The sequence below is a fragment of the Syngnathus floridae genome, chromosome 14 (genome assembly GCF_059516105.1).
Source record: "Syngnathus floridae isolate MCC-2025c chromosome 14, RoL_Sflo_1.0, whole genome shotgun sequence".
NCBI lineage: Eukaryota > Metazoa > Chordata > Actinopteri > Syngnathiformes > Syngnathidae > Syngnathus > Syngnathus floridae.
Window position 1 is genome coordinate 182,087 of NC_142426.1, and position 27,866 is coordinate 209,952.

Genomic DNA, 27,866 nt, shown 5'->3' on the forward strand with positions numbered 1-27,866 from the left:
TGCAACTGGACCGTCTAGAGCGTACACGGTAAGTAACACTCATTGTGTTTAAGGAGATTTACGTTTGTAATAGCAGAAGTGTAGCCGCGTTGCGTTGTACGTGTGAAAATTGGTCGAGGCGAAATGTTAATGTTTAATTTCATTCCTTTAGGTTCCACGGTGTTTGTTGGCTGCAAGTTTTCCACTGCAAGAAGAGGCTCGTATCATTGACCAGGAGCGAGCTACAATGGTGAGTAGCCATAACATTTATGTTAAACACTTCCTATTTCATGTCTAACAGTACTTGATTTAACAAATAACCATAAATAAATACAGTGTGGGCACTGAAGTTAACATATGTGATTATACTGCCTAATCTGTCACAGAGTAGATTGTTGCAAAGTAATATAAGATCCAAAGTTGTAATTCAGAATAGTTTTCAAAAGAAGGCCATTAGAATTATATACAAGTATGATTACCCTTAACATAACAACAAGCTATTAATTAAATCACAAATTCTTCAATTCAAAGATTTGGTAGATTATCAGACAAATAATGTCTAACAGTAATTGATTTAACACATCACGATAAGTAGATTGAGTGTGGGCACTCTCAAGTTAACATATATGATTATACTGCCTAATCTGTTAGAGTATGTTGTTGCCAAGTAATGTAGAATAGATCCAAAGTAGTAATCCAGAATAGTTTTGAAGAGGCCATTAGAATAATAAACAAATCTGATTACCTTGAACATAATAACAAGCTAAGTGTTTAATATGTCCTATGAAGTCAAAATTGGGCACCATCATGTGGTGAAATTTGGAATTGCATCACATCCAATTTTGCCTGGGAACAAACAGATTAAATAAATCTTAGTTTTGAATAAGCCACTCCTTCTCAAACAAGTAAACTCTGCCCATTTCGCGCAGTAGATGTTCTGTTAATATCTAGTATTTATACAAAGTCATAATTTAAATTGCTTTCAACCTTCATTCATCGGTTCAACCAACATTACTCGCTCTTATTACCAACTTGTATTGATTTAACTAAGCGTTTAATACTTCCTATCAGGTCTCAAGTCAAGATTTGGCAAAATACAATTTCAGCAAATCCAATTTTGCCAGGGAACAAAAATAGATTAAATAAACTAAATAAGTCCTCTTCCCATTAAATAAATCAGAAAAGTCTGTCTTGTAACCAGTCCTCTTCAAACAAGTAAAGTCTGCCCATTTTGTGCCGTAGATTTTGTGTCTATGCCTAGTATTTAAACAAAATTAAAATTTAAACGACTTCTTTCCTTCATTCACTTTGGAAATTTGGAATTGCAGCAAATCGAATTTTGCCAGGGAACAAAAATAGATCAATTAAACTAAATAAGTCTTCTTCCCATTAAATAAATTAAAAAAGTCTGTCTTGTAACCAGTCCTTTTCAAACAAGTAAAGTCTGCCCATTTTGTGCCGTCGATTTTGTGTTAATGCCTAGTATTTATACAAAATCATAATTTAAAGGACTTCATTCCTTTATTCACTTTGGAAATTTGGAATTGCAGCACATCAAATTTTGCCTGGGAAGAAAAGTAGATTAAATAAATTTAATAAGTCTTACTAGTTCCCATTAAATAAATTAAATACGTCTTACTTGTTCCCACTCCTTTTCAAAAAAGTAGTTTAAAACGAGGTCCCTTCACTCAACCTTTAACCCTATTTATTCACCTTCTAGGCTAAGTGTTAAAGGCTAAGTGTTAGAGGCTAAAAGCCAGAGGCTAAACGCCAGAGGCGAGTTTTTGTGGGCTGAAGTTTTAGTGGGGTTAGTGTGAATACAATCCAAAATAAATACAACAGAATGCAATACAATAGAATATAATACATAGATTAAACTCAATAGCTCTTACTACTTCCCATTAAATAAATTAAATACGTCTTACTTGTTCCCAATCCTTTTCAAAAAAGTAGTTTAAAACGAGGGCCCTTCACTCAACCTTTAACCTCAACCCCGCACGTCACATTGTGTTGTATCTGTGAATGTCTGTTGTGGCCAAATGATAGTTTTCTTTCATTCGTTTAGGTTCCACGGTGTTTGTTGGCTATGTTTTCCACTGTCAGAAGGATGAAAATACAAAGTACAACGCTTGGACGTGGGCGAAGACGTCACCGGTGAGTCCTTCCTTCCTATTTATTTACCTTCTAGGTGCTAGAGGCTAAGTGTTAGAGGCTAAGTGTTAGAGGCTAAGTGTTAAAGGCAACACAATACGAACAACACAACACAATACGAACAACTCAACACAATATGAACAACACAATATGAACAACACAACACAATACGAACAACACAACACAATACGAACAACACAACACAATACGAACAACACAACACATTACGAACAACACAACACAATACGAACAACACAACGATACTGCACTGAACAACACGATACCGCACTGAACAACACGATACCGCACTAAACAACACGATACCGCACTGAACAACACCATGCCGCACTGAACACCATGCCACACTGAACAACACCATCCCGCACTGAACAACACCATGCCGCACTGAACAACACCATGCCGCACTGAACAACACCATGCCGCACTGAACGACACCATGACGCACTGAAAGACACCATGCCGCACTGAACGACACCATGCCGCACTGAACGACACCATGCCGCACTGAAAGACACCATCCCGCACTGAACAACACCATGCCGCACTGAACAACACCATCCTGCACTGAACAACACCATCCCGCACTGAACAACACCATGCCGCACTGAACAACATTATGCCACACTGAACATTATGCCGCACTGAACAACACCATGCCGCACTGAACAACACCATGCCGCACTGAAAAACATTATGCCGCACTGAACAACACCATGCCGCACTGAACAACACCATGCCGCACTGAACAACATTATGCCGCACTGAACAACACCATGCCGCACTGAACAACACCATCCTCCACTGAACAACACCATTCCGCATTGAACACCATGCCGCACTGAACAACACCATCCCGCACTGAACAACACCATCCCGCACTGAACAACACCATGCCGCACTGAACAACACCATGCCGCACTGAACAACACCATGCCGCACTGAACAACACCATGCCGCACTGAACAAAACCATGCCGCACTGAACAACACCATCCCGCACTGAACAACACCATGCCGCACTGAACAAAACCATTCCGCACTGAACAACACCATGCCGCACTGAACAACATTATGCCGCACTGAACAACACCATGCCGCACTGAACAACACCATGCCGCACTGAACAACACCATGCCGCACTGAACAACACCATGCCGCACTGAACAACACCATCCCGCACTGAACAACACCATGCCGCATTGAACAACACCATGCCGCACTGAACAACACCATCCTGCACTGAACAACACCATCCCGCACTGAACAACACCATGCCGCACTGAACAACACCATGCCGCACTGAACAACACCATGCCGCACTGAACAACACCATGCCGCAATGAACAACACCATCCCGCACTGAACAACATTATGCCGCACTGAACAACATTATGCCGCACTGAACAACATTATGCCGCACTGAACAACATTATGCCGCACTGAACAACATTATGCCGCAGTGAACAACACCATGCCGCACTGAACAACACCATGCCGCACTGAACAACATTATGGCGCACTGAACAACACCATGCCGCACTGAACAACACCATGCCGCAATGAACAACACCATCCCGCACTGAACAACACCATGCCGCACGGAACAACACCATGCCGCACTGAACAACACCATACGCACTGAACAACACCATGCCGCACTGAACAACAGCATTCCGCACTGAACAACACCATGCCGCACTGAACAACATTACGCTGCACTGAACAACACCATGCCGCACTGAACAACACCATGCCGCACTGAACAACATTATGCCGCACTGAACAACACATGGCCGCACTGAACAACACCATGCCGCATTGAACAACACCATGCCGCATTGAACAACACCATCCTGCACTGAACAACACCATGCCGCATTGAACAACACCATGCCGCACTGAACAACACCATCCTGCACTGAACAACACCATCCCGCACTGAACAACACCATCCCGCATTGAACAACACCATCCTGCACTGAACAACACCATGCCGCACTGAACAACACCATGCCGCACTGAACAACACCATTCCGCACTGAACAACACCATGCCGCACTGAACAACACCATCCTGCACTGAACAACACCATCCCGCACTGAACAACACCATGCCGCATTGAACAACACCATGCCGCACTGAACAACACCATCCTGCACTGAACAACACCATGCCGCACTGAACAACATCATGCCGCACTGAACAACACCATGCCGCACTGAACAACACCATGCCGCACTGAACAACATTATGCCGCACTGAACAACATTATGTCGCACTGAACAACACCATGCCGCACTGAACAACACCATGCTGCACTGAACAACATTATGCCGCACTGAACAACACCATGCCGCACTGAACAACACCATCCCGCACTGAACAACACCATGCCGCATTGAACAACACCATGCCGCACTGAACAACACCATGCTACACTGAACAACATTATGCTGCACTGAACAACACGATCCTGCATTGAACAACACCATGCCGCACTGAACAACACCATCCTGCACTGAACAACACCATGCCGCACTGAACAACACCATGCCGCACTGAACAACACCATGCCACAATGAACAACACCATCCAGCACTGAACAACACCATGCCGCATTGAACAACACCATGCCGCACTGAACAACACCATCCTGCACTGAACAACACCACCCCGCACTGAACAACACGATCCCGCATTGAACAACACCATGCCGCATTGAACAACACCATGCCACATTGAACAACACCATGCCGCACTGAACAACACCATGCCGCAATGAACAACACCATGCCGCAATGAACAACACCATGCCGCACTGAACAACACCATGCCGCACGGAACAACACCATGCCGCACTGAACAACACCATCCCGCACTGAACAACACCATCCCGCACTGAACAACACCATGCCGCACTGAACAACACCATGCCGCAATGAACAACACCATCCCGCACTGAACAACACCATGCCGCATTGAACAACACCATGCCGCACTGAACAACACCATCCTGCACTGAACAACACCACCCCGCACTGTACAACACCATCCCGCATTGAACAACACCATCCCGCACTGAACAACACCATGCCGCACTGAACAACACCATGCCGCACTGAACAACACCATGCCGCACTGAACAACACCATGCCGCACTGAAAAACACCATGCCACAATGAACAACACCATCCAGCACTGAACAACACCATGCCGCATTGAACAACACCATGCCGCACTGAACAACACCATCCTGCACTGAACAACACCACCCCGCACTGAACAACACGATCCCGCATTGAACAACACCATGCCGCATTGAACAACACCATGCCGCACTGAACAACACCATGCCGCACTGAACAACACCATGCTGCACTGAACAACACTATGCTGCACTGAACAACACCATGCCGCACTGAACAACACCATCCTGCACTGAACAACACCTACCCGCACTGAACAACACCATGCCGCACTGAACAACATTATGCCGCACTGAACAACACCATGCCGCACTGAACAACACCATGCCGCACTGAACAACACCATGCCGCACTGAACAACACCATGCCGCAATGAACAACACCATCCCGCACTGAACAACACCATGCCGCATTGAACAACACCATGCCGCACTGAACAACACCATCCTGCACTGAACAACACCACCCCGCACTGTACAACACGATCCCGCATTGAACAACACCATCCCGCACTGAACAACACCATGCCGCACTGAACAACACCATTCCGCACTGAACAACACCATGCCGCACTGAACAACACCATGCCGCACTGAACAACACCATGCCGCACTGAACAACACCATGCCGCACTGAACAACATTGTGCCGCACTGAACAACACCATGCCGCACTGAACAACACCATCCCGCACTGAACAACACCATGCCGCATTGAACAACACCATGCCGCACTGAGCAACACCATCCTGCACTGAACAACACCATCCCGCACTGAACAACACCATGCCACACTGAACAACATTATGGCGCACTGAACAACATTATGCCGCACTGAACAACACCATGCCGCACTGAACAACACCATGCCGCAATGAACAACACCATGCCGCACTGAACAACACCATGCCGCACGGAACAACACCATGCCGCACTGAACAACACCATCCCGCACTGAACAACACCATCCCGCACTGAACAACACCATGCCGCACTGAACAACACCATGCCGCAATGAACAACACCATCCCGCACTGAACAACACCATGCCGCATTGAACAACACCATGCCGCACTGAACAACACCATCCTGCACTGAACAACACCACCCCGCACTGTACAACACCATCCCGCATTGAACAACACCATCCCGCACTGAACAACACCATGCCGCACTGAACAACACCATGCCGCACTGAACAACACCATGCCGCACTGAACAACACCATGCCGCACTGAAAAACACCATGCCACAATGAACAACACCATCCAGCACTGAACAACACCATGCCGCATTGAACAACACCATGCCGCACTGAACAACACCATTCTGCACTGAACAACACCACCCCGCACTGAACAACACGATCCCGCATTGAACAACACCATGCCGCATTGAACAACACCATGCCGCACTGAACAACACCATGCCGCACTGAACAACACCATGCTGCACTGAACAACACTATGCTGCACTGAACAACACCATGCCGCACTGAACAACACCATCCTGCACTGAACAACACCTACCCGCACTGAACAACACCATGCCGCACTGAACAACATTATGCCGCACTGAACAACACCATGCCGCACTGAACAACACCATGCCGCACTGAACAACACCATGCCGCACTGAACAACACCATGCCGCAATGAACAACACCATCCCGCACTGAACAACACCATGCCGCATTGAACAACACCATGCCGCACTGAACAACACCATCCTGCACTGAACAACACCACCCCGCACTGTACAACACGATCCCGCATTGAACAACACCATCCCGCACTGAACAACACCATGCCGCACTGAACAACACCATTCCGCACTGAACAACACCATGCCGCACTGAACAACACCATGCCGCACTGAACAACACCATGCCGCACTGAACAACACCATGCCGCACTGAACAACATTGTGCCGCACTGAACAACACCATGCCGCACTGAACAACACCATCCCGCACTGAACAACACCATGCCGCATTGAACAACACCATGCCGCACTGAGCAACACCATCCTGCACTGAACAACACCATCCCGCACTGAACAACACCATGCCACACTGAACAACATTATGGCGCACTGAACAACATTATGCCGCACTGAACAACACCATGCCGCACTGAACAACACCATGGCGCACTGAAAAACACCATGCCGCACTGAACAACATTATGCCGCACTGAACAACATTATGCCGCACTGAACAACACCATGCCGCACTGAACAACACCATGCCGCACTGAACAACACCATGCCGCACTGAACAACACGACGTCGCACTGAACAACACGACGCCGCACAGAACAACACGACGCCGCACAGAATAACACAACACCGCACAGAACAACACAATACCGCACAAACAGTTTTAGATAATATTACGTCGCAGTCATGTGACGCGGACATGACGTCAATAGGCGGAACTCACGGCAAAATTATACTCCGTGGGCGTGGCTTGCAACAGGAAGTAGGAAAGCGGCAATTCTGGCAAACAAGACACAGCGGTTAGTAACACGATGACTAACAAGGCAAATATTTTTGTTTTCAGCTTGCAACTTGACCGTCTAGAGCGTACAAGGTAATTACAACTGTTTTTTTTTGAGCCCTGAAAAGCGAGGGAGTTTGGCGTTTGGGAGGAACGTCGAACTCGGCGTCTGCTTCCAGCCACAGACGCCAAATTTCGACGATTATTTTGACTGGTCAACGGTTGTAAATTATTGCGTTGACTAAAAACTTTATTTAACTCTACTCTTAACTTTGCCGTTTCAGATATGCGGGTATTACACCGCGGAAATGACGTCAATAGGCTGAACTCTCGCCAAAATTCAAATCTGTGGGCGCAATGGCCTTGAGCGAGACACCGGATACAAACACGACGATTATCAACAGAAATATCTTTATTTTTTGCTTACAAGTGGACCGTCTAGAGCAGGGGTCACCAACCTTTCTTAAATCGAGAGCTACTTCCTGGGTACTGATTAAGGCAAAGGGCTACCAGTTTGACACAGACTTCTGAAATAGCCAATTTGCCTTTTTTTTCATTTGCGCATATTTGTCCGACCACGCAACTGCAGTGCACCGCCGAACGCAACAGTAACGTGTCGCACAACGCGCAACTGCACCGCACTGGTTGCATTATTGTGACAGAGCCGTCGCAGAAATTTTGAAAATATTTTTAAAGTCCTAATGTACTTTCCAAAATTTAAGTCGACCTCAGTGCGCAGGGAGCTTAATTTTGTCTGATCGCGCAACTACAGCGCACCGCCGAACGCGCAACAGTAGCGCGTCGCCGACCGCACAACTGCACTGCGCTGGTCGCATTATTGTGACAGAGCCGTCGCTAAAATTTAGAAAATATTTTTAAAGTCCTGATGTACTTTCCAAAATTTAAGTGGACCTCAGTGCGCAGGGAGCTTAATTTAGTCCAATCGCGCAACCGCAGGGCGCCGGGCGCTCACTGCCGCATTGCTTTAAGACCGTCTTTGTGTTTTAGGATGGCTTTACTGCTCCCACTTGCTTTCTTTGGAGGAATGATTAGGGGTTAATACAGTCCTCAAAGTAACGAAAATACAATAACAACGGAGTCAGTCGGCATCCATGCCGCGCGGTCGGGTTTTCTCGGGTCCTCCCGGCTCATCTTGCGAGGTTCGACCTCCGAACTTTGTTCGACAACCGAAGCAAAAAATCTCAAATTTTATGTTAGAATTCCGATTTGTTCGAGAACCAGGACGTTCGAAAACCGAGGTTTGACTGTAAAATAAATAGATACAGCTCACTGACAAGTCCCACTATTTGAGCTAATTTTAGAACAGTCCTGCGGGCGACTCATACGGTCCTCACGGGCGACCTGGTGCCCGCGGGCAACGTGTTGGTGACCCCTGGTCTAGAGCATACACGGTAAGTACAACTCATTGTGTTTAAAAAGATTTACGTTTGTGTAGTTTGCGTTGCGTTGTATCTGTGAATGTTGGTTGAGGCTAAATGTTAATGTTTAATTTCATTCCTTTAGGTTCCACGGTGTTTGTTGGCTGTATGTTTTCCACTGCAAGAAGAGGCTCGTATCATTGACCAGCAGGAGCTACAATGGTGAGTACCCCTTTCGTCTTCCATTTATGTTAAACACTTCCTATTTCATGTCTAACAGTACTCGATTTAACAAATAACCATAAATAAATACAGTGTGGGCAGTCAAGTTAACACATGTGATTATCCTGCCTAATATGTTTATCACAAATATGTCACTAATCACTAATATGTTTATTTGTTTATCACAACACCTTTGGACCTTCAGCAATCGATTATTTCCCTTCATCTACAGAGAGACAGAACGATGGTGTCTTAAACATCTCATTCATTTCACCAAATAACTTCACGCAGGTGGATAACGGCCGTCTCGGTCACGCTATGTTGCGTGATGCAGTTTTGAAGAACCAAATGCATTTATTCAATGAATAAGTCAAGCTAGTTCTATGTTTATGATGTTGTAAGTTACGGTACCGATTGAAGTTGAGTTCGAAGCCAGTGGAAAACAGCGCTGCGTTTGTGCTCTCCAGGTACAAATGTTGTGATCTCTGACTGACGACCGGGCGAGACTCGAGTAAGAGATGTCCAAACGAGCTCCGGCAGGGTGGGCCAAGGCGGAGCGAACGGACGCCCTTCAGGCCGCCAATGACGAGCTGAGAACCAAACTGATGGACGTCCAGTTAGAACTTCAGCAGGAGAAGAACAAGGTGAAAACCTCAACAGACAGACACTGCCTGCCTCCCTGCCTGCCTCCCTGCCTGCCTCCCTCCCTCCCTCCCAGATTTCCCGATGTAGATTAGACATGCGTGTGCCATGACTGTGTCAGCCTACATCAACAAATGCACCGAGGACGTCAGCACCACTAAGAATATCATCACCCGGGGCAACCAACGACCCTGGATGACTGAGGAGGTACGTCAAACGCTACGAGCGCGGAACTCTGCCTTCAAGTCTGGCGACAAGGAGACACTGAGGACAGCGAGAGCCAACTTGAACCGTGCCATCAGGATAGCGAAGCGAGACCACAGTCGAAAATTTCAGGATCGTTTCCACGACGTCAAAAACATCAGGAGTATGTGGCAAGGCATACGGGCGATTACAGACTACAACTCACCCTCCCCCCCCCCCCCCCCGGTGGGTGTAGTTGATGCTGACTTTCTAAATGGTCTAAATAACTTCTTTGGGAGGTTCGAGGCACTAAACGGCACTCCAGCAGTTAAAACTGTCCCCCATCAGAAAGAGGAGGTACTCTGCCTTGACTCCGCCGATGTGTTGAAGACCCTGAGGAGAGTCAACCCCTGTAAGGCCCCTGGCCCCGACAACATTCCTGGGCGTGTGTTCAGGGAATGTGCAAGTCATCTGGCTGGGGTCATCACAGACATTTTTAACACCTCGCTGGGCCAAGCCACAGTGCCGGCGTGCTTTAAGACTGCCTCCATCATTCCGGTGCCGAAGAAACCTCAAATCACCTCATTTAATGATTACCGGCCTGTTGCACTGACTCCGGTTATGATGAAGTGCTTCGAAAGGCTGCTTAAAGGTCACATCGTTTCCAGACTCCCCCTATTATTTGACCCGTTCCAGTTTGCCGACCGGCAAAACCGCTCCACTCAGGACGCCATCTCCTCCGTTCTTCACCTGAGCCTGGCTCACCTGGAGGAGAAGAACACCCATGTGCGGATGCTGTTCCTGGACTTCAGCTCAGCGTTTAACACCATCATCCCACAGCATCTGGTAGGAAAATTGGAACACCTGGGCTTCAACACCCCCCTTCGCAACTGGCTGCTAGACTTCCTCACCAACAGACCTCAGTCAGTCCGGGTCGGACAGAACACCTCTGATGTCATCACCCTCAGCACAGGCTCCCCTCAGGGCTGCGTCCTGAGCCCCCTGCTGTTCACCCTGATGACACACGACTGCGTCCTCAGGTTCACCACCAATCACATCGTGAAGTCAGCAGACGACACAACGGTGGTGGGGCTCATCAGAGACAACAACGACCTGGACTACAGAGAGGAGGTGGAGCAGCTGGTGGGCTGGTGCAGAGAAAACAGCCTGATCCTGAATGAGGAGAAGATGAAGGAGATCGTCGTCGACTTCAGGAAAAAACAGCCTCACCATGCTCCACTGATCATCAACAGCTCAGCTGTGGAGGTGGTCAGCACCACCAAATTCCTGGGGGTCCACATCACAGAAGACCTCACCTGGACTATGAACACTACGGCACTGGTCAAGAGGGCACAGAAGCGCTTGTACTTCCTGCGGAGGATGAGGAGAGCCCACCTGCCCCCACCCATCATGAGGACGTTCTACAGGAGCACCATAGAGAGCATTCTGACAAGCTGTCTCTCTGTATGGTGTGGAGGCTGCACCGCCTCCGATTGGAAGAACGTGAGGAGAGTGGTGAGGACAGCAGAGAGGATCATAGGGGCTCCTCTTCCCTCCATTCAGGACATTTCATCTCAGCGCTGCATGTCCCGTGCCCGTAACATCATCAATGACCCATCACACCCCCACCATGGACTGTTCTCCCTGCTGCCCTCTGGGAAGAGGTTTGCAGCATCCGCTGCAGGTCCACCAGGTTCTGCAACAGCTTTTTCCCTGCTGTCATCAGACTGTTGAACACTAGAACTGTTGAGCTCTAAACTGAACTCTGCATCACACATTCACAGAACTGTACTTTATGACACTACGGACCTCTATCTTGCACTATCTCGCACTACCAACTTTACTGAACTTGTATAAACCCTTTAAATAGAAGTTTAATACATGGTTTAGCATTCCTCTGCACACTCTTGAATACTGTTTTGCCTACTTGCACTATTGCATAATTATCACTGCTGCACTTTATACTTATTTTTAATATATATATATATATATATATATATATATATATATATATATATATATATATATATATAGTATATGTATATATATATATTTTCATAGGATATGTTACTTCTATTCAACTGCAATATCACTACTTTGTTGTAAGACGTATGCAACAGAATTTCGTTTTGTATGCACCATGTGCAGACAAGATGACAATAAAGTTTGTCTAAGTCTAAGTCTAAGTCATGTCAGGTCAGCTGTCTGGAGAGAGAGAGAAGTCAGGACCTGCGGGCGGAGCACCACCGTGCCACCGCCGCCATGACGGAACTCAAAAGCAAACTCCATGAGGAGAAGCAGAAAGAGTTAGCCATTACCAGGGAGACATTACTGCGGCAGCATGAAATGGAGCTGATGAGAGTGATCAAAATCAAAGATGGAGAGATCCAGCGACTGAATGCCTTGGTCCTCAGCCTGAGGGACGGCTCCATGGACAAGGTGATCCGCTCTATCCGTGTCTGACTATCCGCACGCCACGTCGGGCTTCGATGCGGCCGCTACCGTATTGTGTAGCTTGTCCCCAGTAAGCGTCGCGGCGCTCCGTTGCGGTCTCAACGGCCCGGTGTGGCGCAATGTCTGCTCAGGTGAGGAGGGGGGGCGCTTTGCTGGCGGAGGTGGAGGAGACGCGGCGGTGTCGGGAGACCGAGCGGTGTCGCCTCCACCAGGAGCGCGGAAGAAGCCCTGGCAGCGGCCCAGCAGGCCTGGCAGTCCCGAGCGGCCGAGCTCCGATCGGCTCATCACCAGCATCGGGAGGAGCTGAGCCGAACCAAGAGAGACTGCGAGAGGGAGATCCGCCGACTGGTAGGACTGATCAGATGCGCGGTGCGTGGCTATGTTCCCAATTTCGTTGTATACCTGCAGTGCAATGACACCTAAGGCATTCTATTCTATTCTATTTCACAAGAAGAAAATGTCCGGTTGCTCGCTTCGCTTTTGTCACAGCAAAGGTGTTCTAGTCGATTCAAGAAAAAAATTGGCCGGTTGCTCTCTTTGTTTTTGTCACAATTCTGGCAAATGAGTTTGCCCGCCTGCCTGAGCGCTCCCCGTTTGTACATCCAGACGGATGAGATCAAGCTGAAAGACAGAGCGGTTAGTGTTTTGGATGAAGCCCTGGGGCCGGCCACGTCCACCGCCTTCAGCTGCAGACTCAGGCTGCCGAGCAGCAGATCGCTGCCCTGAGGGATTCCCAAAGGGCGGGCCTAAACTACCCTGGAAGTGGGGTCAACGCCGCTACTAGCAATCCTCTTCATTGCGTAAGCCACCTCATCACACACTTGCAGTACGCATGACTTAGTTCGTTGCTGGAGGAAGGTAGCACAAAAACAGTTTTGAACTTTGAACGAGTGCTTGTGTGTGTGTGTTGCGGGGCGTTTTCAGTCTCAGGAGGATCGGGACACGCGACGGTTTCATCTGAAAATCGCTGAGCTCAGCGCAGTCATCAGGAAACTGGAGGATCGAAACGCCCTGCTTTCTGAAGAGCGCAATGAACTGGTAATTTATTGACGGCACGCTTGAAGGTTTGCGCTACGTTTGATGCGCGCCATCCAGCGAGGCACCCATTGCGCTTGCTTATTAGTTGAGCGGCGCGGCGAGTCGGTTGCCTGGTAGATGTCTTTTATTGGGAGCCAAAGCCACGATTCCGTTCAAACCGATGCAAAAGGAATGGATACGTTCTGGCCCGCGTGTTGTGCGTCTTTCACATCCCGCACTTCATGCTTGCAGCTAAAGCGACTGAGAGAAACAGAAAGCCAGTTTCTGCCACTCCTGTACAAAAACAAACGCCTGAGCAGGAAGAATGAAGAACTCTCGCTGGTGCTGTGCCGCCTTGAAAACAAAGTGCGCTTTGTCACCCAGGAGAACGAGGAGATGGCAAGCTTGGTAAGTCGACGCGGACAACGGCGGCGTGCCAACAGAGTCCACTGCATTTGTGTTCCACAGAGAAGGCCTAGTTCGCTCAATGACCTGGACCGCGGTTGCGGCCAGCAGGACGGTGAAATGGAGTTCCTTCAAGTTGTGGAGCAGCGGCACATCATCGACGACTTGTCCAAGGTCTTCAGGCAGGCGACTCGGTGCACGTACGGCAGCGCCGCGCTCGCTCGCTGTCGCCAGGAAACCTTTTCCGTCCAAAGCTTGGCCGGCGGCCGCCATCCAAAAAATTGGCCCCTTAAATTCCGACCTTTCAAGCAGGAGCATTGTGCGCACGCGTTTGAACACGCTTTAGACTTGTTTTGCCGTTTTCAGCAGCTCAAAGCTCCCGTTTTGTCAGCGCCTTTGCCACTCGCTGTGCGCTGAAAACGACGGACTTGCCCGGCTGCTCAGCCCGTCAACCATGAGCCGCGAGCGCGACGTCATTGTCCGTAGGCAGCTAGTGGCAAAATGCACCCTGTTAGAGTTGCGCTCGCTCCAACTTATTTTGCAAGAACCACACGGGAGACAAGTAAGTTCTTTTGGACACCTGCAGGTGGAGAGTCCATCCGTTGTACGAATGAAGTCTGACTCTCGGCTCCTGCACGAGCATTTTAATTAAGAGAAACAGGGTGGGTGTAAGAGTGGATTGAATAGAGGAAGCCCTTGACCTCTAGTCAAAACATAGCAAGGGGTGTTTTACGACTTTGTGTAGGAAGGGATAAGCGATAGGGATAAATAAGGGATAAATAATATTATTTATTACAGGTTGCAGTCAAAGTCAAAGCAACATAATGATACGATAAAGATAATCTGGAAAACCCTGACACACCCTGTAGTTGTCACTTTTGGAAAAGACGAGCGTCCCTCCAATCATCGCCGGTGACGTGTTTTTCAGGCTCTGGAGACAGGAGCTCATGTCAGAAATGTCATTGTGAGTCGCGTTTGTTTCTGCGCCGGAGCCGTTCGTTCCCTTTGCATCCAAAGAATCTCAAAGGCGGATTATTTGTGTCGACAGGAGAGAGATTTGCTGCTACGATACCGACGTCGAGAATCTCTGAGGAGGAACAAAGCGTGAGGTCCTGCAAGGTGAGTCTGTTTGTTTGCGGCTGCTTGGTGTTGCGCAAGATGAAATGGCCTTTTTCTCGCTATCGTTCCTCTCGTCGATTCATCGTGAGGTGTCGCTTCAGTTTGTTCAGAGAGATGTTTGCTTCCGCGCCCGCAGGTCATCGAAACATTTTACGGCTACGACGAAGACGTGTTGGTGGACTCGGACGGATCGTCCTTGTCTTTTCACACCGACAGAACCCCCGACACGGAACCCGAAGAGGTAGCCCGCCATTTCTGCCAGCGTATTGGCACCAAACATTCCTCTTCAGCCTGGAATCGGACTCGTCTTTGCGTCGCGGGTGCTTTGTCGCCGGTCTGACTGATTCTGGTACTAGTGCTGTGTTGCATTGGTGTGTGCATGAAGAGGCGGAGCTTCGCTACCGCCAGCTGACGCAAGAATATCAAGCGCTGCAACGAGCCTACGCTCTGCTAGCCCAGACCAGCGAAGGGGACTACGACGCCGAGAAGGAGATCAAGGTGGCGTCCCTTTCCGCAACCCCCGGCCGGGTCGCAGCCTCCCCGTTCTCACCCAGCCTCGGGTGTTCTCTGGTCTGAAAGGAGGAGGAGGAGCCTCCCTCCTCCTCCTTTCAGACCAGAGAAAAGCTGATGGTAGAAATGGGTCACTATCAAAGCAGAGTAGCAGATCTGGAGTCAGCGCTGAAGCAACAAGGACAGGTAAGCTCATCAATGAGCACACCTTTTTCTCAGACAAAATAGCTACATTCTTCAGTCACTCATTCGTCTGGCATTACTGGACCAACCCCCCCCCCCCCCCCCCGAACGTGGCTGGGAAAATGCGGAGAAAAGCAAATGTCATTTTCCAGTCAACCAAAGAATTTGTGGATGAAAATGACACAACATTCCAAAGCTGTCCACGCGTTTGTCTCTTCTAGAATGTCAAGTGGGTGGAGGAGAAGCAGCTGCTGCGTCAGAGCAATCAGCAGTTGGCCGAAAAGGTGACGGAAAGAAAGGCGCTGGGCGGAGTCGCTTGGCGTCACACCCGTCGGGAAGCCCCGCAGATGAGGTCTGACTGTCTTTTCAGGTCAGGCGGATGGAGGCGGAAGAAGCGCGTCTGAAAGAGCACATCCAGGATATCCGAGACCAAAACGAACTGCTTGAGTTCCGCATCCTGGAGCTGGAGGTGGGAAGACTCGCACAAGCGTGTTGAGGCCAGAGATGTGACGGACGGACGGACGGACGGACGGATGCATGCCTCTGCCTTTCAGGAGAGGGAGTGGCGCTCCCCCGTCTTGAAGTTTCTGCAAGTCCGTTTCCCAGACGGCCTCAGCCCTTTGCAGATCTACTGCGAGGCCGAGGGCGTGAGCGTACGTAAGGCGTCCCTCGCAACCCTAACCTTAACCCGAGGTCCCAGAACACCTTACATTGCTCCTTGCGCCTTTCCCCCGGACATCGTCATCAGTGATCTGATGAAGAAGCTGGACATCCTGGGCTATAACGCCGTAAGTGTATGTCGAACTCCTTATGTTCGCACTCCACGAGACTCGGCGGCTCAAATGTGACTTTTGGAAGGCTTTGCGCTGAAAGAAGCTTGTTGACGCTGTGCCTTTGGGCTCTTGCAGAATCTCACCAACGAGGAGCAGGTGGTCGTGATTCACGCCAGGACCCTTCTCACCCTAGCCGAGAAGGTAACGCGCACGTCCACGCACGCTCTCGCATTCTGCTTATGTGACAGCAGCCTTTCCTCAGTGGTTAGAATACATCAAAGTGACCAAGTCAGCACTTCAACAGAAGATGTTGGACATTGAAAGTGAGAAGGTAGACAGACACGCGACATCAGCCAAGGGGAACTCCGGCAATGTGCCCCAACAATTCTGACCTTGAGCTGTGCCTGGATATGTTCTGCAAGCAGAAGGGCTACCTGGATGAAGAGTTGGACTTCAGGAAGTGTTCCATGGACCAGGCTCATAAGGTAAGCCGCCCTCAAATCTCCCGCCGGACCACTGATGGACGAGGATTGCGGCCCAGAGGATCCTGGAGCTGGAGGCCATGTTGTACGAGGCGCTACCGCAGCGGGACTGCCCCGCCACGGACGGCGAAAAAGCCAGCCACGCTGGCGTGAATGACGTGCTGACGGCGGATCAGAGAGAAGAGCTTAGGAGCGCCGTGGACCAATGGAAGCGAGCCCTGATGTGCGAGTTGAGGGAGCGCGACGCTTGCATCCTCCAAGAGAGAATGGATCTGCTGCACAGCGCGCAACAGGTAAGGGCCCAAAGCCAGCCCGGCACTTACTTGCACGCTTACTGGCTTTTGAATGCCACTTTCCATTTGTCCGTCCTAGAGGAACAAAGAGCTGAAAGAATTCATCGAAGCTCAGAAGAGACAAATCAAACAATTGGAGGAGAAGTTTCTGTTTCTCTTTCTATTCTTCTCCTTGGCCTTCATTCTGTGGCCCTAACACCAGCTGGTGAGTGAGCTCCAGCGGCACCGCACTCGACACCTCCGATACACTGCCAGCCGGTCTCAGACGTTGGCAGACGCTCCGATGCCAACGTATACCCCCCGCCACGGTGACAGAGGCACCGCGTCACACCGGCGCTCATCCAATCAGAAGGCAGGAAAAGCAAATTCACATGCAGGGCACTTTTGAACCAGAAGAGAGCGCCACAAAAAACGGTTGTTGCCCCAAACGCGCACTAAAAAGGGTCAGAATAACAAGAGTCCCACTGGCCAGCCGGGGCCACCCGTCCAGCTGTTTCTTCAGGGGGGAAAAAAATTGGAGTCACCGGTGAGTACATTTTGCATTTAGCTCTGCTTTTCTGCTTCTGTCTTCAAGTGTGTGGCATCCTGCGATCAAAGATTCAGCCAACCCCAAAGCGGTTGACCTCAACGTCCCACCACCATGCCTACCAGAGCAGGTGACGTGATGCTTTGGACATCCTTCCGTCTCAGATGCCCAAAAGTACTCTTTGCCACATCTGCGGCAATACGGTGTCTTTTCAAAGGTGCAAATAAATCCAGCGTGGGCGGAACACGCACGTCTTCGGTTTTTCCCGCTTTGTTTGTGTGACAGCTGTTGTGAAAATTTTATACAAATAAAGTTGTATAGTACAGGTTTGGCCAAGCCGCAACTCCCGAACCGCATGCGGCTCTTTTATGTTCATATCAACATTTGTGTGTGTGTGTGTGTGGGGGGGGGGGGGTTGTGCGTGTTGGCTTCACTTGAGTTCAATTTGGTATTTTGGTCAAAAGCGCATGTGGTGAAATTCCACAAAGTAGGATGGGCAAACACATTTCTTTAAACTATGAGTGTCAATTGGGCTCTCGAAATGGCAGGGAAAAGATGCACAGCAAAACGAAAATACGTAGATGAACACAGGACGTTTTAATCAGAGTGGGAAAGTTTCTATTTTTTGTTGAACGTGATGGCAAACCATTCTGCCTGATATGTCAGACCTCAGCGCATTTCAAAGATTCAAATCTTCAGCGCCATGCACTTAAGCTCACTCCATGCTAACATTGATCAGGCGTCGAACCCGCAACATCATGCTTAAGAGGTGGCCATGCTAACCAGTGCGCCATTATGTCAACGCATAATAACTGTAAGTCTACTGATCAAAACAGCGGTTACTACATAACGTCGCTACGTCGTGGTCACGTGACGCAGACAAGACGTCAATGGACGTGGGCAGAGTTAACTTGTTTAAAAGGGAGTGGGCAGAAGAAATATTTAATTTATTTAAATCTATTTTGAGTGCACACCATTATGCCAATGCATAACAACTGTAAATCTACTAAACAAAACAGCGGTTGCTATATGACGTCTGCCACGTCGTGGTCACGTGACGCGGACGTGACGTCGACGCCTACTTTACATCCCACCGATCACAGGACCCCTCGGCTGCATAACCGTGCCCCCTTCCCAACCAATCGGATTTGCTATACGCGAAAACGACGCCAATGGAAAGAGCTTCCGCCCAAATTTAAATCCGTGGGCGTGGCTCGCAGCAGGAAGTAGGAAAATGGCGGCGATGTTGACAAAGACACAGCGGATGGTAACATACGACTAACAAGAGAAATATTTTTATTTTCTGCTTGCAACTGGACCGTCCAGAGCGTACACGGTAAGTACAACTCATCGTTTTTAAAAAGAAGTACTTTTGTTGCCCTGAAAAGCGAGTGAGCGTGGCGTTTGTGGGGGACGTCGAATTTCGACGATTCTTTCTGGTCAACGGTTGTAAATGATTGTGTTGATTAAAAAAGAAAACTATGTAACTCTACTTTTAACTGCCGTTTCAGATAGATTTGGAATTGCATCACATCCAATTTTGCCTGGGAACAAACAGATTAAATAAATCTTAGTTTTGAATAAGCCACTCCTTCTCAAACAAGTAAACTCTGCCCATTTTGCGCAGTAGATGTTCTGTTAATATCTAGTATTTATACAAAGTCATAATTTAAATTGCTTTCAACCTTCATTCATCGGTTCAACCAACATTACTCGCTCTTATTACCAACTTGTATTGATTTAACTAAGCGTTTAATACTTCCTATCAGGTCTCAAATCGAGATTTGGCAAAATACAATTTCAGCAAATCCAATTTTGCCAGGGAACAAAAATAGATTAAATAAACTAAATAAGTCCTCTTCCCATTAAATAAATCAGAAAAGTCTGTCTTGTAACCAGTCCTCTTCAAACAAGTAAAGTCTGCCCATTTTGTGCCGTAGATTTTGTGTCTATGCCTAGTATTTAAACAAAATCATAATTTAAACGACTTCTTTCCTTCATTCACTTTGGAAATTTGGAATTGCAGCAAATCGAATTTTGCCAGGGAACAAAAATAGATCAATTAAACTAAATGAGTTTTCTTCCCATTAAATGAATTAAAAAAGTCTGTCTTGTAACCAGTCCTTTTCAAACAAGTAAAGTCTGCCCATTTTGTGCCGTCGATTTTGTGTTTATGCCTAGTATTTATACAAAATCATAATTTAAAGGACTTCATTCCTTCATTCACTTTGGAAATTTGGAATTGCAGCACATCAAATTTTGCCTGGGAAGAAAAGTAGATTAAATAAATTTAATAAGTCTTACTACTTCCCATTAAATAAATTAAATACGTCTTACTTGTTTCCACTCCCTTTCAAAACAGTAGTTTAAAACGAGGGCCCTTCACTCAATCTTTAACCTCAACCCCGCACGTTGTGTTGTATCTGTGAATCTTGGTTGTGGCCAAATGATAGTTTTCTTTCATTCGTTTAGGTTCCAAGAAAACTTGATGTAACTCTACTTTTAACTGCCGTTTCAGATAAGCGGGTATTACGTCGCAGTCATGTGCCGCGGATATGACGTAATTGCCCGAACCTCCGCCAAAATTCAAATCTGTTGGCGCGATGGCCGTGAGCCGCTGAGCAGCGACGATTATCAACAGAAATATCTTTATTTTCTGCTTGCAACTGGACCGTCTAGAGCGTACACGGTAAGTAACACTCATTGTGTTTAAGGAGATTTACGTTTGTAATAGCAGAAGTGTAGCCGCGTTGCGTTGTACGTGTGAAAATTGGTCGAGGCGAAATGTTAATGTTTAATTTCATTCCTTTAGGTTCCACGGTGTTTGTTGGCTGCAAGTTTTCCACTGCAAGAAGAGGCTCGTATCATTGACCAGGAGCGAGCTACAATGGTGAGTAGCCATAACATTTATGTTAAACACTTCCTATTTCATGTCTAACAGTACTTGATTTAACAAATAACCATAAATAAATACAGTGTGGGCACTGAAGTTAACATATGTGATTATACTGCCTAATCTGTCACAGAGTAGATTGTTGCAAAGTAATATAAGATCCAAAGTTTTAATTCAGAATAGTTTTCAAAAGAAGGCCATTAGAATTATATACAAGTATGATTACCCTTAACATAACAACAAGCTATTAATTAAATCACAAATTCTTCAATTCAAAGATTTGGTAGATTATCAGACAAATAATGTCTAACAGTAATTGATTTAACACATCACGATAAGTAGATTGAGTGTGGGCACTCTCAAGTTAACATATATGATTATACTGCCTAATCTGTTACAGAGTATGTTGTTGCCAAGTAATGTAGAATAGATCCAAAGTAGTAATCCAGAATAGTTTTGAAGAGGCCATTAGAATAATAAACAAATCTGATTACCTTGAACATAATAACAAGCTAAGTGTTTAATATGTCCTATGAAGTCAAAATTGGGCACCATCATGTGGTGAAATTTGGAATTGCATCACATCCCATTTTGCCTGGGAACAAACAGATTAAATAAATCTTAGTTTTGAATAAGCCACTCCTTCTCAAACAAGTAAACTCTGCCCATTTCGCGCAGTAGATGTTCTGTTAATATCTAGTATTTATACAAAGTCATAATTTAAATTGCTTTCAACCTTCATTCATCGGTTCAACCAACATTACTCGCTCTTATTACCAATTTGTATTGATTTAACTAAGCGTTTAATACTTCCTATCAGGTCTCAAGTCAAGATTTGGCAAAATACAATTTCAGCAAATCCAATTTTGCCAGGGAACAAAAATAGATTAAATAAACTAAATAAGTCCTCTTCCCATTAAATAAATCAGAAAAGTCTGTCTTGTAACCAGTCCTCTTCAAACAAGTAAAGTCTGCCCATTTTGTGCCGTAGATTTTGTGTCTATGCCTAGTATTTAAACAAAATCATAATTTAAACGACTTCTTTCCTTCATTCACTTTGGAAATTTGGAATTGCAGCAAATCGAATTTTGCCAGGGAACAAAAATAGATCAATTAAACTAAATAAGTCTTCTTCCCATTAAATAAATTAAAAAAGTCTGTCTTGTAACCAGTCCTTTTCAAACAAGTAAAGTCTGCCCATTTTGTGCCGTCGATTTTGTGTTAATGCCTAGTATTTATACAAAATCATAATTTAAAGGACTTCATTCCTTCATTCACTTTGGAAATTTGGAATTGCAGCACATCAAATTTTGCCTGGGAAGAAAAGTAGATTAAATAAATTTAATAAGTCTTACTAGTTCCCATTAAATAAATTAAATACGTCTTACTTGTTCCCACTCCTTTTCAAAAAAGTAGTTTAAAACGAGGTCCCTTCACTCAACCTTTAACCCTATTTATTCACCTTCTAGGCTAAGTGTTAAAGGCTAAGTGTTAGAGGCTAAAAGCCAGAGGCTAGGCGCCAGAGGCGAGTTTTTGTGGGCTGAAGTTTTAGTGGGGTTAGTGTGAATACAATCCAAAAGAATACAACAGAATACAATACAATAGAATATAATACATAGATTAAATTCAATAGCTCTTACTACTTCCCATTAAATAAATTAAATACGTCTTACTTGTTCCCAATCCTTTTCAAAAAAGTAGTTTAAAACGAGGGCCCTTCACTCAACCTTTAACCTCAACCCCGCACGTCACATTGTGTTGTATCTGTTGTCAAACGCACCTCTTGCATTAAGGTGCCCCCGGCTTCCCGGTAACGGGTTTGTTTTAGCCGGGTTCGGAGATTCGTCCGTAATCTAACCACCCGAGTTAAATTAACTCCACCGGAATCAATCTAATTTCTGTACGACGCCAATCCCTCTCAAGTCACCCGAAGCTCGAGCCGAGTAACTCAATTCGAGGCAAGACTTCGAAGTGACCGCATCGTATTGATGGCTCCCCGCTAGTGTTTGAAGTTCTTATTTTGTTACGGATATTTTTTAGATGTCTTTGTTAAGACCTCAGGGATTCGTTTGTATAGCGCACCCAAGCACTAGTTTTTGCCGAAGTAAATGTTGATATGGGTCCGTTCCACTTGGTCGCTCATGCAGCGAGCCGACCAACTTTTTCATTCGAAAGAGAATCGAATTAATAAAAGTGTGACAATAATAGCATTTAAGAAGAAAATTAATGCACTTTATATGATTAATTCTAACTTCCTATACGTAGATCTAGCACTTGACCGTCGGAGTTCTTCACCCCACTTAATTGCTTCAAAAAGAATAGCAACTTTCTTAAACCGAATAAAAATGTCGTGCTCTATTTAGATTTGCCCAATAATTAATTTGGAAGGCAAGTCTACTTTTTGATCGTGTCCCATTTAGCTTTTGACGCGGCCCGACAAAAAGGGGAACTGGGCCGCGCCCGACGGACAGTTGAAATACTTTTATCCTCCGCCAACTTCACTGATTTATTTCAATCGTCGTCGTTCTGTTATTTAAAGGAAGTAATTTCTCAACCGAATTCACTTTTAACGAAATCAACTCTTCCGTTAAATATTTACAAAAGTTTTTAATTCTCTAACTTGCTCAGAGTTACTTTTTACGCGGCCCGTCAAAAAGGGGAAGCGGGCCTGAGCCTTTCAAATAGTTAAATAACTTTCCATTCTACACAACCCAATAATCTGATTTAAACACTTCCTTTAATTTATTCAGACGAAATAACTTTCGAACGGATCGCAATTCACTCGTGGCTCAAATAACTACGGAAGTTATTTAAGTCTCTAACTTGTTCAAAGTTCCTTTTTACGCGGCCCGTCAAAAAAAAGGGGAAGCGGGCCTGAGCCTTCGGTTGCATATTCAGTACAAATCCGCGCACAACGAAGTAAGTAATATACAAAACACATTTATTGAAAAAAAAAAAACATGGAATAGAATTACAAATCTCAATTACTCCAGAAACTGAACAATTTCACTCACTGATACCCGTGTTAATAAAATCATTCAATCCCAGAACAATTCGATTGCAAAACACAGTTCATAAAAAAGGGAAGAGGTAAATACCAGCTACGTGCTATTTTTGGTGGAAGCAAAGTCGAGTGATCAGTTCGATCTTGCTTCTAAAATCCGAATTAGGGAAACAGGCTGGCCACGAGGGAACCGGCGGCCCGATGACTATTCCCCCCTCTCGCTTAAATACATAAAATATGGAAATCCCTCTCACCTATCTCTCTTTATAAAGTTGTCCAGTCCAATTTTTGGGAGTAAATCCAAGTTAATTTCAGTCCAGTGATCCTGCGTCTCACACAAAGATCTTCGGGACTTTGGAAAAAATCTTGAAACTCCTCCGGGCCTCTTCACGTATAAGCGCTCTTTTGGGGGAAAGAGCCCTGAGCTGTTTCTGCCGGATCTTTTATAGACCCCTCGGTCCCCCCCTCCCCTTTCTTTTCTCCTGTACTTTCCCTATAGGGTAAGACTGCCCAGTTTTCCCACGCCTATAGAAGGGACTGGCCAGCTTTCTCACGCCTATAGAGGGACTGGCCAGCTTTCTCACGCCTATAGAGGGAACTGGCCAGTTTCCCCACGCTTGGTTATCTGTGGCCTTCAGCAGCTGTTTCCGCCCTGACCACGCAGTACTTTCCACCAAATGCACAGCTAGTGGCAAAACCTTTCACTTCCCCTTTTCTTCTCTTTCTCCTACATAAAAATAACTTTTTAAAGTTACGCTTCAATTTACTCTAAAATAAAAATCCAAACCCTTGACCTACTTTTCTAAACAATTTATGTCACGCCACTATTCTCATAGTGACGGGTCTCTTAATCGAATTGACAAATAATATTGCTTAAAGCGGTTACAGTATACATTTTTAGCCAAGCAAAAGAATCAAAAATAAAAATCACATTTGTGCTTCTCCAAACAATTTATGTCACGCCACTATTCTCATAGTGACGGGTCTCTTGATCGAATTGACAAATAATATTGCTTAAAGCGGTTACAGAATACATTTTTAGCCAAGCAAAAGAATCAAAATAAAAATCACATTTGTGCTTCTATGCGTGACTCACCCTCTGACACCGTGCTACTCTTTTTATTTCTATTTTACCATGTTTAGCTTATTGGCTCCTCTTTTGGTCTCACGTTTTGGTCTGGCGCCATCTTTTGGACAAATTTGGAATTTCAGCTCTGCCAATTTATTCCTGTGAACAATCCATATTCTACCATTTGCACCATCTCTGCCCCCATGTTACATGACATCCTCCCCTTGGATTGAAAACAGGTATAAACTATCCCTGATTCCCAAGAGCTACTCAGCCATGTCGTCGTCGTCTGAGATATTCACAACCTCAGCGGTCGTTGAAGTAGGGCAGGCCGCTGCCATGTCTCCCTGTCGGGCGATCTCTGCGAGGGCGTTGATCAGGCGCGACAACCGACCAGCAGCGTTGTCGTCGTCAGCGTGGTTCTCCTCGGCGAGAGCTCCCAGCTCCGGTGGTGTCGATCCCTCTGTGGCCACACTCTCGACATCTGCCTCTCCATTCTCAGCCTCGCTCCCGCGTCCTCCGTCTCGAGCCTCATCGTCGTCCTCAGACTCAGACGGAGCTGCATCCACATCCAGCGGGCTTATCAGCCGTACGGGGCTGATGGGTGAGTCGAGGGGAGGATCATTATTGTAGCCAGGCCCTCCATACGTACGGCTGCCGTCTGGATCCCGACGCCCCTCGCAACCCTCACATGGCTCTCTGCACCGGACGTAAGACCCATCCTGGGTCCAATGTCCAACACACCGTCCTCCTCCCCGACGCGCAGGCCGGACAAGCCCCACAGGGGCCTCGTTGGGCATCTCCATAGGTCGGTGTAATCCATATCCTGCGTTTGGGTGCGTGTAAAAGTCAGCCGGGAGAAAGCGATGAGGAGCGCTCACTGTCAAACAGCGCCCACATTGCCAATGTGAAGTGACGCATCGGGTGCCGTTCTGTTGACGCCAGGTCATGTGAATCAAAGGCCAGATAGTGCCGTAGGTTCTTCCTGCTCCATGCATGAGAACCGTACGTGCCATCAGGGGCCCTGTGGTTGTCTCGAGCAGAGTCGCGGTGGTCATCAAATCCGCACATCCTTCCCAGCCGAGATGGTCCAAGCTGGACTGCTCTCCCTCTTTTACATACAGACCGTCAGGGACCAGCCAAGCCAAACTAAAGCCGGTCTGATAACAACAGCTTCCCATATAAGATCTCCCGATCACCCAGGCCAATTTCATATTGGTCATTCCGCATAGGATGCATTTAGGTGCATCCGCAATACGGTGTATAGTCTGTAACACATGGAAGCACAAATTTTAACATTTTTCAGGTTACACTTCAAACAATCACCCCTCTGCCAGCCCCTCTTCTATACAATAGAGGGGCTTCTCTGCGGCTGCCCTCCCGCCTCTCGGGGCGGGAGGGGAAAAAAAACAGAGTATGTAAAAAACCAGGTTATCATTGCCAATTGGTCCACCACTTCGGTCCAAAGTAACACAGACAATGACCCCCATACTATGCACCAGAGTACGAGTTTGGCCGTACGCCATCTCCACGCGACAGAGGTGCGGGCATGCTGGTCAAGTCTGGCTACCATCTTTATAACATACATGGCCATTCCTATCACTAATATTGCTTCTAATATGACAACCCCGAAAACAACATAATAAACAAAAATTGACACCACTTCCAAAACACTCCACAAAATAAGCAATACAATTTCGGCAATACCTCTGGGTGTATTAGGGTCAACATACATTCGGCCATGCATGTAGACTACAAAAAGACCCAAACCCATCGTGTGTCTTGTGTATAAAAATCTCAAAATCAAAACCTTGAATATTGATATGACCAAAATCACGGGGCGAGTGAGTTGTTGCAAATCCCAAGACCCAGAACAGCAGTAGGCTGTCCATATACTAAATAAAACCCAATATTGAACTTCGTTACTCACTCTCATCGCTCCTGGCCTCCCTCTTGGATTTAAAAACCCACTTGAGCTGTTTGTTGCCATTATTAGTTCCCTTTTTTGTTTTTCTCTTTTGTCTCTTGAAGTTCCGGTCTCTGAGCTGTCAGGCTCAAATGCCCTACTGCCGCCCGACTTCTCCTTTTAATAAGACGTTCCGACCACCCCTCTTGTGGGCTGTCATTTGCCTAACTAAAGACGCCCCACTCTCGCGGGGGTCGAATAAAATCTTCTTAATACTTCCTTTTATGGCAATGCACAGAGTCGCTGCTATTCCTATCAATGCAAACCCTACTAGCACCCACGCCCAGATTGGCCCCAGTACTACCTCCAAGGCACCGGCGACCACATCACCAAAGGCCTCAACCGCGGCACTTGTTACTGACTGCAGCGCCGCCCCTATTTTCTCATACCAAGTGCAATCATGAATGTTTTCTCCATGGCCACATTTTATCCAATGCTCTGAAGGGGAGAAACATGTTCTGTTATTGAAAATTCTATTGGGGCCAATCCAATCAAAACCCATAAACTGCCGCCCCTCACACAGACTCTTTCGGAACGCACGCCCTTCAGCAATCTGTATCAGCGCAGGCAGCCGATAGGGGATAGACACTGGCTCGCTTAAATTTAGCAACCCTTCATTTTGTACCCAGGTATTACAAGGCGCCCGGTTTCTAGCGGGCTGACGCCTCCACCTGTTTTGTGGCGAGACGTACTCCCACAAAGCTCCTTCTACACTCCTGTATCCTTCATCTTGATATTTATCTAAACAATATTCTTTCCAATTAGGCAGTGTAACACATTGTTCACGAGCTAAGGTAATCAAACATTTTGTTTTCTCAGTGTTACAAGTCATCGCCCAGGGCCGAGGATTCACATAAATATATGGGGAGTACATTCCTGTGGGCTTGATATC

General features: G+C 46.8%; 1 protein-coding gene and 1 long non-coding RNA gene across 2 annotated transcripts in view; both read left to right on the top strand.

Moving 5' to 3' along the window:
• Positions 1–20,937, top strand: part of LOC148386874 (uncharacterized) — a 38,576-nt gene extending 17,639 nt beyond the window's left edge. Inside the window, exons 3-4 of the long non-coding RNA XR_015862661.1 lie at positions 20,561–20,731; positions 20,855–20,937. This is a non-coding gene — a long non-coding RNA (uncharacterized LOC148386874). The remainder of the gene's footprint in view (positions 1–20,560; positions 20,732–20,854) is intronic.
• Positions 15,912–17,508, top strand: LOC148386876 (janus kinase and microtubule-interacting protein 3-like). Its single transcript, XM_088395656.1, has 6 exons — positions 15,912–15,971; positions 16,190–16,252; positions 16,339–16,437; positions 16,523–16,756; positions 16,877–16,942; positions 17,004–17,508. Exons 1-6 carry the CDS (start codon positions 15,912–15,914, stop codon positions 17,130–17,132), a joined length of 651 nt encoding a protein of 216 aa, XP_088251782.1. The 3' UTR covers positions 17,133–17,508.
• Positions 20,938–27,866: the final 6,929 nt, after the last annotated feature.